We start from the raw sequence: 14,640 nt of genomic DNA, 5'->3' as shown, positions 1-14,640 counted from the left end.
TGTTAGTATTAAATACAAATCTTTTCTTTCAATCATATATATATATATATATATATATAAATTTGTGTTATTTTTACAATCGATTAATGAATACATTTTGTTTGTGATATAATTCATAACATTTTATGCGATGTACCATCTAGTAGCTTTTAAAGAATGTACGAGTCTGAATAATATTAATATTAAAATATCAGGAGTATCTTAATCTTAAATAAAAACCGATAAACATAGAGTATTTAAAGAATACAATACTTGACAGATGAAACGTTATTTCATAGCTTCATATTGTTATCACTCAATATCATGGATCAAATAACTTTACTGCAGGTTAATGTAAGCGAGCTGCATTTTTGCAGTCTACCGTGTTCTCTCGTTCTGCAACCATGGATCATCGCCCGTATAATTTTGACAGTGACAATAATATGGAATTTTCAAAAGATCACAGATATGTAAGTAATCCTTTTAGTGACTTGAAATTTGTCACGTAATTTTCATTCAATATATCGCTTCTTCATTATTTTTTTTTCAATTAATTAAAAAAGTTATTGATCAATTTATGTGCTGTATATGTTATATGCATTATATATTTGTATAAAAACACTTAAAATTCGATTATTAATGATACTATGAATTATATTTTAGAAATATGAAGACGAAAAGAACGACTGGATCTACGACAAAATCAATAAACCGGATGCTTCTACAAATAAAAAAGCAGAAAAAAACTCATTTGATGAACCGTACTATTCAAAAGATCCCGCTAATTGCTGGAGAAACACGCGAGTAAGATATATATATATTGATTTTATTTTGTATACTCTTTTATAATTATCTTACACAAATATTACATTTCATATTAAAAAAATTTTATTTGTTTCAGTACGATAGAGAGGTCCAAAAACAAAGGAAACAGCTGATGAAGGAGGAAAAAAAAGTTTCCCAATAAAACGAACTAATACACCGGAAGGTAATAATAATATTGAAGCATATTTTATAACGCCATATATATATTAATATATTTCGAATATTTTAATAGGAGTTTGGACGTTTAATTTTGAATTAGGGTCTTCAGATGGATCACAATAATAATTAACATACATGATTTTTCTTTCTTATTATTACTAAAAAATAATAAGAATGGTGCGTGAGATTTTATAAAATATCATTTTTTAGTATAAATAAAAAAATTACAATATAAATCAAATTCTACATGTTTTTTTATCGAATATTAATTATTTTCAAATATGCCATATTCTTAAGTAGCATATGTATAATATGTATAATTTTTTACCAGCCACCTGTAACAAAAAATTTGTGCACTATGTGATTATTTTATAATTATAATAAAGATAAATTTAATGTATAATCTATATATGTAATATCTTTTTAAAATTTATTTCAAATTTTAGTTGAATCATTGGTCAGAAATATTCCTATAATATATACTATTAAAATCTTTTAATGTCGTGTTTGTATAATATACTGAATAATTTCTTTATTATCAGATGAAATAGTGATGTACTTTTAACAAGAACATTTAATATAATTGAATTTCGAAAACATCATTTCAAAAGTTTCGTTGCTAACCATTTTATACAATTTATCACCGCTATTCCAAATGGACCAATCACAATAATTCACTACCTATAGTGTGGTATTGCTGAAATCCGTGAAATGCTGTCAGAAAGCACTGAGAGCTTACTATACCTAAAACACTATACTTCGTTTCTTCTCTGTGAATCACACTTACTATACATTTTGCGTGGTATATTCAATTCTCGCCAACAAACTATACAGCGTAGTATCTTCCAACATGGCGGACTTGGCAACGCTGGGCCCAGTCATTTCAATAATTGTGACTTAATGTTATAATAGTGAATGTGTAAGCGATTAGTGCATATACAACAAACTCTTATTGTAAATTTAATAATCTTGTATGACAATGTTTTAATTGCTATTATTTTAAATTAAAGCTAGTTTAATTAACATATTTTTATTTCATCCCTTTCTCAAAATTCTAAACACACATGGTAATTACCTATTCTTGTAGTAGTCATATATTCGTTAAATTACATGCAAAATTACAACTGTTTTATATTTGGAAAGCATAGCTGTTTGTTGCAATGATTTTTATTATTCAATGTGAGAAAAATCGCATTTTGTTTAGGTAAATGTCTTATTTATCCGCCACATCCTTCTATATCTTATGCGACATTTATTTGGCTCCGTTGCACTATTTTCTTCCAGTCTATATCATATAACATTAATTTTCTAATCATTTATACATACACACAGATCTAATAATACTGCTGATCTGCAATTATTTTTGTAATTGTTGAAATGATTGTTAAACCATTATCTTGTTTAATTTGTAAAATGGACATTTGAATGATGCTATTAAAATTTGGCAACTTTTCTGCGAGATATGTTCTGATAATATTTGTGAAGATAAAGTTCTTTAAAAGGTATATGTATACTGCTGAGTTCATCTTGTTTTCAGCTTTAAATAGTTTTCCAACTACACGCATGGATATCTATTTTGAATATAGAATACATATTTCATTACATCTACTATGATATTGTTAAGATTGATAGAAAGATATCAATTCTTTGAAAATGATATATTATATATCTAGTAACTGGATTAATTAAGGTTTTAGAACAGATAAATTTCACAAACAAATAGGACTAACAAAATATGTATTATATATTGAGGAAGGATATCCAAATGTGAATTATTTGAAGCTAAAAGCAAGATAAATTCAGCAGTATCCTTAAATGTATTGGAGAACAACATCCTCTCAAATTTAAAGAGAAGATATCCTATGGAAGAGATGCCAAACATTATAAGTAAAATAATTCAAGTGTCCATTCTTCAACTTTAATAGAACAATGGTTTACCAATCATCTTGACATTTATAAGATTAATTAGTCAATAGAATAGCTATATCTGAGTGTATATAAAAATAGCAAAAAATTAATCGTATATTTTGAAAACTAAAAGAAAGAACAAGGCAAATAAATGTTACATAAGATATGGAAGGATGTGGCGGATAAATAAGACATTTGCCTAAACAAAATGCGATTTGTCTCACATTGAATAATAAAAATCATTGCAATAAACAGCTATGCTTTACAAATATAAAACAGTTGTAATTTTGTATGTAATTTAACGAATATATGACTACTACAAGAATAGGTAATTACCATGTGTGTTTAGAATTTTGAGAAAGGGATGAAATAAAAATATGTTAATTAAACTAGCTTTAATTTAAAATAATAGCAATTAAAACATTGTCATACAAGATTATTAAATTTACAATAAGAGTTTGTTGTATATGCACTAATCGCTTACACATTCACTATTATAACATTAAGTCACAATTATTTAAATGACTGGGCCGTACAGAAATGCTTAATGTATTAATACTTTTTCATTTATTGGTCTGTAATTACTTTTTTCCTTAATTGAAAGTCATCATAACCGGATTTAAACTGTAACAAAAAAAAAATAACCACAAAGTATATTTTCTTAAAAATTCACAATAATTTTCATTTTTTTTATTAATTTATACTCATCTGATATATTTTGTCTTCTCTGTTATTTATTAAAATCCTTCCTTCTTTTCCACAATCGTTTTCCGAAAATATTATTTTTGTTGATGATATAAAATTGAGGGTTAATCGCGCCATTTGACAGCTACGTACAAACTCCCTAGAAATTCCCTCGCCCCTCTGATTCTAACTACACAACGCCGCGATGCAAGATTAATGGCCAAAACACGTCCGAAAGCACTGAGAGCTTATTATACCTAAAACACTATACTTCGTTTCTTCTCTGTGAATCACACTTACTATACATTTTGCGTGGTATATTCAATTCTCGCCAACAAACTATACAGCGTAGTATCTTCCAACATGGCGGACTTGGCAACGCTGTTCTCAGTATTCTCACTTCTCACTCTAGATTAGTCTAGGGTTGTGTGGGGTGTTTTTTGGTAAGTTGCAATTGTGCGACAAGCCTGATCCGTGTTCCGGATCTGACATCTGAAAATAAACGTCTATTGAATGAATAGTCTTTTCCGTTTTATCTTCTCCGGTTCGTCTGCCAGCTGCCTCTAGTGTCTATTGGTGTCTATCGGCTTCTACTTTCCGTCTTCTTGACTGGCAATTGATTAATTTACATTCGGATACAGGCCAATAGAGATAATCCTGATTAGTTCTTGCAAGTAAGGTGATTTTCTTGATTATAATGTTTTGCATTCGAGACGGTTACTGTGTGGAACACAATATCCTTAGGGCCGGTTTTTCCACTTATTGGTAAAATTTATCTGCTTGGTAAAATTTACAAACTGTAGTAAATTCTATTCAATTTCAAACTTTACCAAACGGATAAATTTATCCAGACGTTTGCCAATAGGTGGAACAACCGGCCCTTATTCTCGCATATTGATTCCATTTAAATTTTACTTATAACCCTTCATTCCCATCAATGCTGCAGCACATGGTCAATCAAAAACTTAATTATTTTATCCCTTAGTGTCTATTTTCTTCAACGGTAAGCACTACACATCCCTCTCTATCACCAACACTATAGTATCTTTAATTAATTAATAAATGTTAGTATACTAGATTTATATATGTACATGTATTACATACATGTAAGCATAACCCAATACTTTAATTTCGATAAACAGCTGTTTCGACATAGAAATGCGAAGTACCTGGGGAGATCATGAAGTTCCACTTTAGGTGTATGGAGTTGTGCCAGAAGAGCGAGTAGAAGGAAGACTGGCTGTTGTTACAAATATTCGTAGATATAACATATAAGGCATACATAAGCAACATTGTGAATTCAGAAATACAGTGAACAATGATAAAACAATTAAATAAGTTAATACCATATTGAAATAAGGTTTACAAGAAAGTAGAAAGAAAAAATGGACTTTATTTCTCAATCATATTAATTGTTTCACCTTTTTTGATGGTATATTTGAGTTTACATTATAGCATATACATTTGACATTATATGCTATATCTATGGACATTCGTAATTGGAGCCAGCCTTCATTCACCTCATCCCTCTTGCTTTAATCCCAGAAACATGCTCTCTGCAGGTACTTTGTACCTCTATTTGTTTTGAAATTTATCTTTCATTTATTAGACAAAAACATATTAGTCCTGTTACAGTAGTGCCAAAATTGATCTTTCTTTTAGCAAAAAGACGAGTGGAGGGGAATACGTACACACGTTACAAATGCATGTCTAAATGAGAATTTGATTGTATTTTTGTTGCAAACAGACTCATTTATAACATTACTGTACTGGTGTGGTGCTCAAAGATGACTTGAACAGATATAGGCACATTTTTTTTATATTACACCATAAGATATTCTATTATTAATTCATTAAACCTGATTAATTAATTAGTCAGGTGTTTATATGGCTCAAAGTATGATTTACAAAATATTGATTTAGTTGATACTGAATTTTGTATTACAGGCTGATATTGCTTATATCACAAAATGTCAACGTTTCTTGGTTTTATTGAAGAGATACCAGGCATATCAGTGGATCAATTCGAGAGAGAAAATAAAATGTCTAGTGCATTTTTTCTTAGCCATTGCCATGCGGATCATATGAAAGGCTTAAGTTATGATTTCTTTGAAAATTTAGAGCGCACTGAGCGATACTTATATTGTAGCCCAATTAGCAAAGCAATTCTACAACATAAATTCTATATAAATAATTTAAAATGTATAAAATCACTTAACATTGATGAGCCTTCTCTTATAGAATATAAAATTGGAAATGATAAAATTGTTATTTCTATATCATGTATTTCAGCTGGTCACTGTCCCGGATCAGTAATGTTTCTTTTTGAAAGAAATAATATGTCAATTCTGTATACTGGGGATTTCAGAATCAATTCCAGTGATTTTCCAAAGTTAAAGAATTTGCATTTTAATGATGGAAATAAAAGGATTATAAAAAAGATTAATAAAATATATTTAGATACTACATTCTTGCAACCAGAGTTTGAATATCTACCATCTAGACAAGAAAGTGTAGCTCACATAAGTAAGATCGCAAAAGAATGGGTTGAAAGAAATTCAAACAATATTGTAGTTCTGGAATGTTCAGCTAATTATGGGTCTGAATTTCTTTTCATGGAGCTTGGCAAAAGTTTAAATATAAAAATTCATGTAAAAGATGCTGTTTATCAGTCTTATTGTCATATTAAAGAAATGGAACAATATATTACTAATAATCCACAAAGCACATCGATACATGCTTGTACTTATAAATTTCAGCGATTACTTTGTATGGATGGTGTTGATCAAAATAGTATTTTAACTATTGTTCCTTCTGTACTTAGATGGCATGGTAAAAATATTAAAATTATAGGAGAACAAAGTGAGGATGATGAAAGGACATATTATGTTTGTTATTCTACACATGCTTCATTTAGGGAATTAAAAGAATTTGTTAAATACTTTAATCCTGATAGTATACATCCTTGTGTTATTCCAATGGAAAAATATATATCAAAAAATGCTTTTAATAATTTATTAGAAGAATTACATAAAATGCCAGAAATGAAATTGAAAGAGGATCCTGAAAAATTATTCTTAAATTTATCTAACTGTAATAAATCAAAAATGACTGACTATTCTATTTTTTCTGGTGATGAAGATGATTGATTGTATAAAAGTTATTAATATAATAATATTAATGCAGTATTATGTATTTTATCACAAATTACATTCAACCATTGATAGAAAAAATTAATTATATTTTAAATACATTATTCCTCCAAGTAAAATATTACTTGAGCATGACATTACATTTAGATAAATTTTATAAACATTCCAATTTATTATATAAGGATAATAATTCTTATATACTGTGTTGTATTTTATAATTGAATAATGTTAATTAACCCCCAGAGGGCTGGCATGATTTTGGAACATGTTGTTATTTTTACAATTAAAACATTTTTATATTTGTTAGTGAGTTTAATTTTGAGAACCCTGACCTTAGTTGTGTTTAAGCAGCAGAGCACTTCGTAAACGCTGATTAAAATATGCGGCATGATTGGCCAATTTCAGTAAATTTCTCAAAGTTCATCTAAATCCAATCATTGCTTCAAAGCCTAGAAATAAGTATCCGGTCCTGGAGGGGTTAAAAACAAAAAAAAATTTTTTAGTGATGTGCAGAATTTTAGTACAATAAGGAAAAATTAAAGTAAAATAATTATTATTTACTTTTTTTTTGCAGATTTAAGTATTCCTCTACAATATTTAATTACTTAAGAAAAAATGGCAACAGCTGCATTAGCTCAGGAAAAGATCTGGTTTGATAAGCCTGCCTATGATAAAGCCGAACAACTTTATTATGAGCGTTTGGCTAAGGTAAGAAAAACTTCTAAGCTATACAAACATTATTAATGAAATTAAATAAATCATTACATTAATAAGCAGGCTAGGGCTACTGTTTTTAAATATATATATATTTGAGTACAGATAGCATTTTATGATTTTCCCATAAAAAAAGAAACAAAATTTTGCAGTAATTAATAATTCTTATAAACATGATATATATCAAGTACTTTGCATTCTGATTTTCATAGTTAATCCTCACCTTTTATTTTCATTCTTGTCTATTCACTACTAACATTTTTTCTAATACATGCTTTAGGGAATATCTGGTGGTAGAAATTAATATGTAGTGCCCTCATGTTTGCAAGCATAATTGTGCCTGTTTATGTTTTAATACTGGAGTCGAATAGTTATTGTCCTAATAACTTATTTTACTTTTGGCCAATTTTAAAGCGAAGTAAAATTTATATTTAAATAAATTAATTTAATAAGCTAGAAGTCAATGATCAACGAATAGGCACATTTCATATAACACAGAATCATTACCTCTATTTTTTTCTATTCATTTGTAATATATGCATTTGCATAACAGATATAAAATATAATGAATATATTAAACACTGATTTTCTGCATGATTTCTTACTTGCAAAAAATTTGTTTTAATATTTCCATAGAGTGGAATATGTTTCAAAGGAATGTCCCACAAGAGCACAGAACCTTTTTCTTCAATATTAGTGGATGTTACTTCTTTGGGAAAATCAAAACCTAAGAAAAGTAAAGATAATAAGTGTCTTTTAGACAATGAAACCAAAGAAAATTTTAAGCATTTTAAGTTACCAAAGAATAAAAATTCAAAGAATGATAATCAGAATGTTCAACAAGAAAATGTAATGGAAAAAGAGAAACATATTATAGAAGCAGGGAAAAAGGAGATTAATTTATCAAATGACAATAATGATAAGTTTGAGGCTAAAGATGTAAAAGAGAAAACAAATAAAGCTGACAAAAAGTATAGAAATAAAGATGAGAAATGTGAGCTGAAAGAGAAGAAAGAGCAATTGCCTCAGCAGGTATCACTAGTCTATGAACTAATGTTTCTGTGTGCATTAGTTGATTTTAATTAGAATGTAATAATTGTTTCCGTTTAATCAATATTGTTTACAAATTTTTTTAAACAAAAGCATTAAAAGTATATTAAAATTTAGAATAATTTTTACATAAAAAAAGCAGTTATGGTTTCAATACATCATTTTAACATTATGCTTTGCTTTTTTATTGCTTATTAATCATAGAATCAATTATTGTAATTAAGTTATTGATTAATTAAGGAGATACTATCAATAATATATTTACAATTAAGAGTTTGACGAGATTTATTTTACAGATTTTTTTGTCCCAAATGTGCACATTTAAATTTTTGTGAAGATTAGTTGCCTATGAGAAAAACTATGAACATTTCTAATTGCGTTTTTTTAACACAGCGCCTTATGGAAAATCATGTTTTACCGCGAAAAAAAATAAAAATATATACAATTGTGTTTTGAACGAAATTTTACAAACTTTTAAAGAAACGGTTTACGAAAAATATGATTGGTGAAAAAACACGATTAGTTGCCTACGGGTGTAATAACAAATTTCTGGTTTTTAAATGCCATCGGCAACGCTGCAAAAGCAGGTTGCACGATCAACGCGTCGAACTAATTATTTTTTCTTGCTGCCAATTGTTTTTGTAGAGATTTTATTATTGGTTATTCGATTTTTAAAAAAATTACTTTTTTATTCAAATTGAAAGACTTTATTATTTAACTAGTACGATATGATAGAACCTCCTTAAAGCATTGTTACTTTTATGTTCTTTGTGCAATGTATTGGTGAAGCTTCGGAATTGAGATGAAATTAAATTTTTAGCATGTTAGAGCCTCTTTTATTAGAATTTACTTTTTAAATATTTTTTCTTACGGTATTTATATTATCTGCCTTTTCTTTTCATAGACTCTTAATGACTAAACATAATATTATTTAATGTATAAATGCATATTAGCCTATTGAAATTAAGCAGAGGCATGGTAATAAATTATTTGCAATAATCAGCCTGGTGTTAGTTGATCTAAATATCGGTGGATACAGGGAAACCATCACTCCACTTGTTCAATCTTACCTGCTGGTGGAAGTTTAGCCGACGAGGTCGCCAAGGCTCGCCAACATATTAAAGAATCTTTACAGTGTGTGAGTACTGCACTCTCTTACTCACCTCTATAAGTCTTATTTTCCTATAAACGCTTACTAATACTTTATTCATTATCAATAAAAGCTTATTGATTATTGTTTGTATTTATTAATTATGGATTTAAGCTACACAATTAACAAATTCACTAAAATGTTACGAAGTGAAAAGAACTGCATTAACTAATAAAATACTTTAAAATTGTACTTTTAACTCTTAATTTAAATTTTTTAAGTTCTATGAATTTCCAATAATGTATAAATCTTTTCTTTACAGATGGATGACATTGCAGTTCTTACTGATGGAGCGACGAGCCAGGATGCATCGCGTATCGCCAAGCTTGAAAAAGAGAATAAAGATCTTAAGGCCGGTAAGTTATAGGATTTTTAGAAAAATTATAAAAGCTAATGAATAATTTTCTGTTTAGCTGTTCAAGAACTTAAGAATGTTGTTATTAGTATGGAAGGACGCTTTACAGAGTTAGAAGGAAGATTGGCAAACTTGTCCTTTCCTAATTTAGCAATTTGTCCACCTAAACCTCAATCACAGCCACAAAATCCTGCAAATGATGATGATGACGATGTTGATTTGTTCGGATCCGAATCTGAGGTAAATCAACCTAATAAGTATTTTTTACATTTAAAATAAATTTGTATATCTTTATCTGCTATGTAGCTAGCTAATTTTTTGTACAGTATTTGTATACATCAATTTCTATTTGATTTTTCTCATCATGCATACATCTTAAAGTTTTAAAATGTTCTTCATCAAATAGTATAAATAGAAAAGAAGACTTATGCAACATCACCAGATATTCCTAAAATATTATTAATTATTAATATTCCATATTTTATATGTAGTAAAATTACAAGACATTCAACAATAAGCCACGTACTTGTTAAAAATAACATTATTCTTTTATTTCATTATATATCATAGGGAGAAGATGCAGAAGCAGCAAAAATTAGAGAGCAGCGCCTTGCTGCTTATGCTGCAAAAAAGTCGAAAAGTAAGCTTGTTAACCATGTCATTTAGGGTTTATTTCATTTGATATGTTTTTAATGCTCCAATTTGTATATATAATGTATGTTCCACAATCTATATATTTAGGAGCATTGGAAACATCAAATGGTGGAATGCGCAATTTTAATGAAAGAAACCCTGCTTTAAAATCTAACTTATAACTGTTGTAGAACCAGCTTTAATAGCTAAATCTAACATCATATTGGATGTTAAGCCATGGGATGATACTACTGATATGAAAGAAATGGAAAAGGAAGTGCGAAAAATTGAATGTGATGGTCTTCTTTGGGGCACAGGTAAAATAATATTTATAACTAGTCCTTATGATGATATTAGTCCTAAAGCTAATAAAACAAATGTATTATTTTTCTTTTAGCTAAGCTCGTACCACTTGCTTATGGCATTCACAAACTGCAAATTTCTTGTGTAGTTGAGGATGATAAAGTCTCTATTGATTGGCTTACAGAACAAATTCAGGAAAGAGAAGATTATGTTCAAAGTGTTGATATTGCTGCTTTCAACAAAGTATAAAAAAATAAATAAATCTATTATTCAAAATATTTCTCAGCCATAGTTGTACATAAATGAATTTCTTGTACCATTTTTCCATTCCACTAGAATTATCTAAATGTGTACGTTAATTCATTTTGATTTAAATGAGATTATTTAAAATTAAAGTTCACTGACTAGATTTAAAGTATGATTATGATTTTTAAGCATTCTAATGGTAAAAAATAAATAAAACATTTGTAAGTTATAAATTTATTCGGAATTTAATAAAGATAAAAAAGGATTATAATTATAATATTCAACAGTAAATCATTAATTTCATCCAGTTTTATATTTATTTGTAAAATTAGCACTGATATTATATGCGATACAACATAAAATACATGGAGGCACACTGTTCTTTTTCATCTACTTTGCGTTGGCTCTTCGATTGTTATTATCCATTCCTCCATTCGTCATAGTTGCTGTCAACGCTTTCTAGATTACGAGGATGTTTCTGGATCTGGTAGTGGGATTCTGTAACTCAGCGACAACTTTCGGTATCGTTAAGTCCAGTTACCGACAGAAATCGCTAAGTGCGATTCTGTAACTCAGAGTCAGCGATGATTGTCGCTTGTAATGTCGGTACTGTCGGTAACCTACCGAATCCTACCGAATAAACGTACCTTTCCTTTTTAAGAAAACTCTCAGTTCAATCTTAGTTAAGCGACGGAGTTACGAACAATTGAAGTTAATATAAATTGTACTAAACCGAATCATTTAGCTGAGAATTGATATTTCACTGAGTCTTTTATTGAAAGGAAAACTAATAATATCGTTATAACTTAACAACGACCGAGATAGATGTCGCTAGAGGTTCAACGGTACTAATATAAAATTTATCCGACGAATAACTTTAATAAACCTTTGCTTTTCCTTGCACGCATTCCACCAAAAACTCACAATGCTCGTAATAAATAATATATACCACATCAACTATTATATTGTGAGTGTTTTTGGCCTCAAGTGGGTCAAACCCCTTAACGATAACTGTCGGTATCGCTAACTACCGACAGTTATCGCTTGCGCTAACGAATGAGCGATTCTGTAACTTTAGTTTTACGACAATAGTCGGTGCAACTCATATTTGTACGATAACGATAAAATTCGTTAAGGCTCTAGGGGAAGTTGGTAATATTGGTGTATTTAATACCAACCGAAATAGGAATTTTTATGTTACTTGACTATATCAATTTTGACTATAGCAATTCTTACTATAGCAAAATTATCATATTTTATTTAAAAGAAGTATTAAAACGTAAGTATATTTTAATTAAAATAAGTATTAAAAATTAATGTTTTAACATTTTTTGGAGTCAGACAATGTACAGTTAGTGCCTGTGTGCTATAGTTAAATAATACAATTAATTCTATATTTTAGAGAAAACCTCTGCATATATACATATAAGGTTTGTTCGTGTTGCTTGCACTTTATACACTTACGTGAAAAGTGTACACTATTGCGTTTGTTTTGCCGGTAGTGACGTAATCAGATGCGTTCGTGTTACGAGTTATTTGCACCCAGGAATTGCACTTTCTGCACCTGGTCCGAAGGAGGTGCAATAAGTGCAAACACTTAGGCCGGGATTCATAAACAGAACTTGATTTCAAGCTCACCTTGAAACCTATAAGGTGTGTTACGTAGACTATAGATTTTACCCGTCTTTAGTTTTAACTTGAGCTTTTTCATTTATGAATCCCGGGGTTAGCGAGAATACAAAACATGTGCTAATCTGAGATAATCTGAGTAATTGTGTTGCCATTAAAATTGAAAGAATAAAAATAACTGGCACTGCATTCTTCAATTATTTTATACGAAGTAGAAAATCAATGATGGAAAATAATTTCAATATAGGAAAAGAAGGTTATTTTGTTTTAAATGAAGATAACGATATTTTGATAGAAAATGGCTTGGTAAAATGTTTTACAAAAGGTAAATATTATAAAATTGTAGAACTGGCTCTTGCATCATACACGGTATTAAGCATGCTATTACATATTATTCAGATGTGTATCATTTACATGATAAAAATTTTCTTACAGATGGAGATTCATTTCAAATAAATTATGAGGATATTAATTTTTCAAATGAAAAACTTTTCTGCGATTTAAATGGGACAAATATTGTAATTACATTACCAAAGAAAATGATTAATAATAATAATAATTTAGAAGAAATAAATAAAGAAAATACCCACTTTTGCTGGGACAATAAGAATACAAAACTCTTTTTAGATTTGTATAAAAGTAAAAAAGAATTAATTTCTACTCGTCAAATTAAAACTTTAAAACATTTGTGGAAATTAATCTCAAAAGAAATGAATTACCATGGATATCAGTTAAGTCCATTGCAAGTTGAGAATAAATATAAATCTTTGGAGCGGTCATACAAAAAGATGATTCAACATAATAAAAAAACTGGCAATTGTAGAACTTCTTGTCCTTTTGAAAAGTAAAAATTTTAATTATCTTATTTGATTATAGTTTATATAAAATGAAACTTGTAAATTAACCTTGTTTCAGTGAACTGCATGACATTTTAGGGAAGAAACATAAAATTGTTCCATTAGCCGTAATGGGAAGTAAAGGGCTTATATTAAAAGAGCCGAGAGTAGAGATTGTAGAAGAGAGAGAAGAAGTTGAGAATCCAGATGATCCCTTAAGTTTATTGTAAGTAGGCGAATAATATCTTAAATATTAGTAGGCAGAAAGTATCATAGATCTGCACATTTTTCCTCTATATTTTCCTAATTTATGCTATAATTTATTTTAAACGAAAGTTATTGTAACACTATAGGGAAGACAATGACACATCACCATCTACTACAACTTCAACATGCACTAAATCATATCCCTCTTCTTCATCAGCTAATAAAAGATTAAAAACTGCTGATTATTTAAATAAGTGTTATTCATCTATTACAAATTACACAAAAGAAATAAAAGAGGAAAAACAAAATATAAAAGATTTACAAATTAAAATGTTAGAAAAACAAGAAGAATTAATTGATCTAACAAAAAATCAATGGGAAGCTTCTAATAAATTAAGAAAAGAAAGGAATGAAATTTTAAAGGATTTTGTAAGTCTAATAAAGAAATAAGTTTAATTATTATTAAGAAAAATGTTAATAATAATTTAAAGTTGAACTACCATCAAAAATTAACCTAATTAAGTTTATTACAGTTATTTTATTTATTCTTAGAATATTGATATTTTTGTTCATAAATCATAAAAAATGTTGTTTTATAATGCTTGTCAAATGTTCCAAAAGATAATATTTTATTTTAATTTTATATTTAAATTACATTTTAGTTTTCAAATTAATTTAGTAAACATTATAACAGTGAGACGACAGAATTTCCTAAAGAAAAACGAATATTTTTCGTACCATTTATATTTATTTCTTTAACATTTATATAAAATATAATTCATTTATATATTGTTCAAAATATAAATGTTA

At 28.4% G+C, this 14,640-nt stretch overlaps 2 protein-coding genes across 8 annotated transcripts; both read left to right on the top strand.

Moving 5' to 3' along the window:
• Positions 1-3,977: 3,977 nt before the first annotated feature.
• On the top strand, positions 3,978-11,190 carry LOC136774368 (probable elongation factor 1-delta). 7 transcript variants are annotated; one of them, XM_066728611.1, is made up of 9 exons: positions 4,023-4,234; positions 7,282-7,415; positions 8,058-8,453; positions 9,511-9,609; positions 9,884-9,977; positions 10,035-10,216; positions 10,547-10,616; positions 10,801-10,926; positions 11,007-11,190. In XM_066728611.1, exons 2-9 carry the CDS (start codon positions 7,323-7,325, stop codon positions 11,159-11,161), a joined length of 1,215 nt encoding a protein of 404 aa, XP_066584708.1. In that variant the 5' UTR covers positions 4,023-4,234; positions 7,282-7,322; the 3' UTR covers positions 11,162-11,190. The 7 variants fall into 7 exon arrangements, with proteins under 7 accessions (XP_066584712.1, XP_066584709.1, XP_066584710.1 ...); XM_066728610.1 differs by having other exon boundaries at positions 4,024-4,229; XM_066728616.1 differs by lacking the exon at positions 8,058-8,453 and having other exon boundaries at positions 4,028-4,229.
• A 1,477-nt stretch (positions 11,191-12,667) lies between these two features.
• Positions 12,668-14,412, top strand: LOC136774644 (putative leucine-rich repeat-containing protein DDB_G0290503). The gene is made up of 5 exons (XM_066729060.1): positions 12,668-13,112; positions 13,223-13,631; positions 13,703-13,849; positions 13,977-14,259; positions 14,383-14,412. Exons 1-5 carry the CDS (start codon positions 13,010-13,012, stop codon positions 14,410-14,412), a joined length of 972 nt encoding a protein of 323 aa, XP_066585157.1. The 5' UTR covers positions 12,668-13,009.
• The last annotated feature ends 228 nt before the right edge of the window (positions 14,413-14,640 follow it).

The sequence above is a fragment of the Prorops nasuta genome, unplaced genomic scaffold, assembly GCF_024137725.1.
Source record: "Prorops nasuta isolate Cenicafe-Biocafe unplaced genomic scaffold, Cenicafe_Pnas_1.2 PNAS00006, whole genome shotgun sequence".
NCBI lineage: Eukaryota > Metazoa > Arthropoda > Insecta > Hymenoptera > Bethylidae > Prorops > Prorops nasuta.
Note: the sequence above shows the minus strand (reverse complement) of the source record. Positions and strands in the feature narration are given on the sequence as shown.

Coding starts and splice junctions, on each gene's coding strand:
- LOC136774368 (XM_066728611.1), top strand. CDS start 7,323: ATGGCAACAGCTGCATTAGCTCAGGAAAAGATCTGGTTTGATAAGCCT. Junction 7,416..8,057: donor ATTATGAGCGTTTGGCTAAG/GTAAGAAAAACT, acceptor ATATTTCCATAG/AGTGGAATATGTTTCAAAGG. Junction 9,978..10,034: donor GAATAAAGATCTTAAGGCCG/GTAAGTTATAGG, acceptor TTTTCTGTTTAG/CTGTTCAAGAACTTAAGAAT.
- LOC136774644 (XM_066729060.1), top strand. CDS start 13,010: ATGATGGAAAATAATTTCAATATAGGAAAAGAAGGTTATTTTGTTTTA. Junction 13,632..13,702: donor ACTTCTTGTCCTTTTGAAAA/GTAAAAATTTTA, acceptor ACCTTGTTTCAG/TGAACTGCATGACATTTTAG. Junction 14,260..14,382: donor ATGAAATTTTAAAGGATTTT/GTAAGTCTAATA, acceptor ATTTATTCTTAG/AATATTGATATTTTTGTTCA.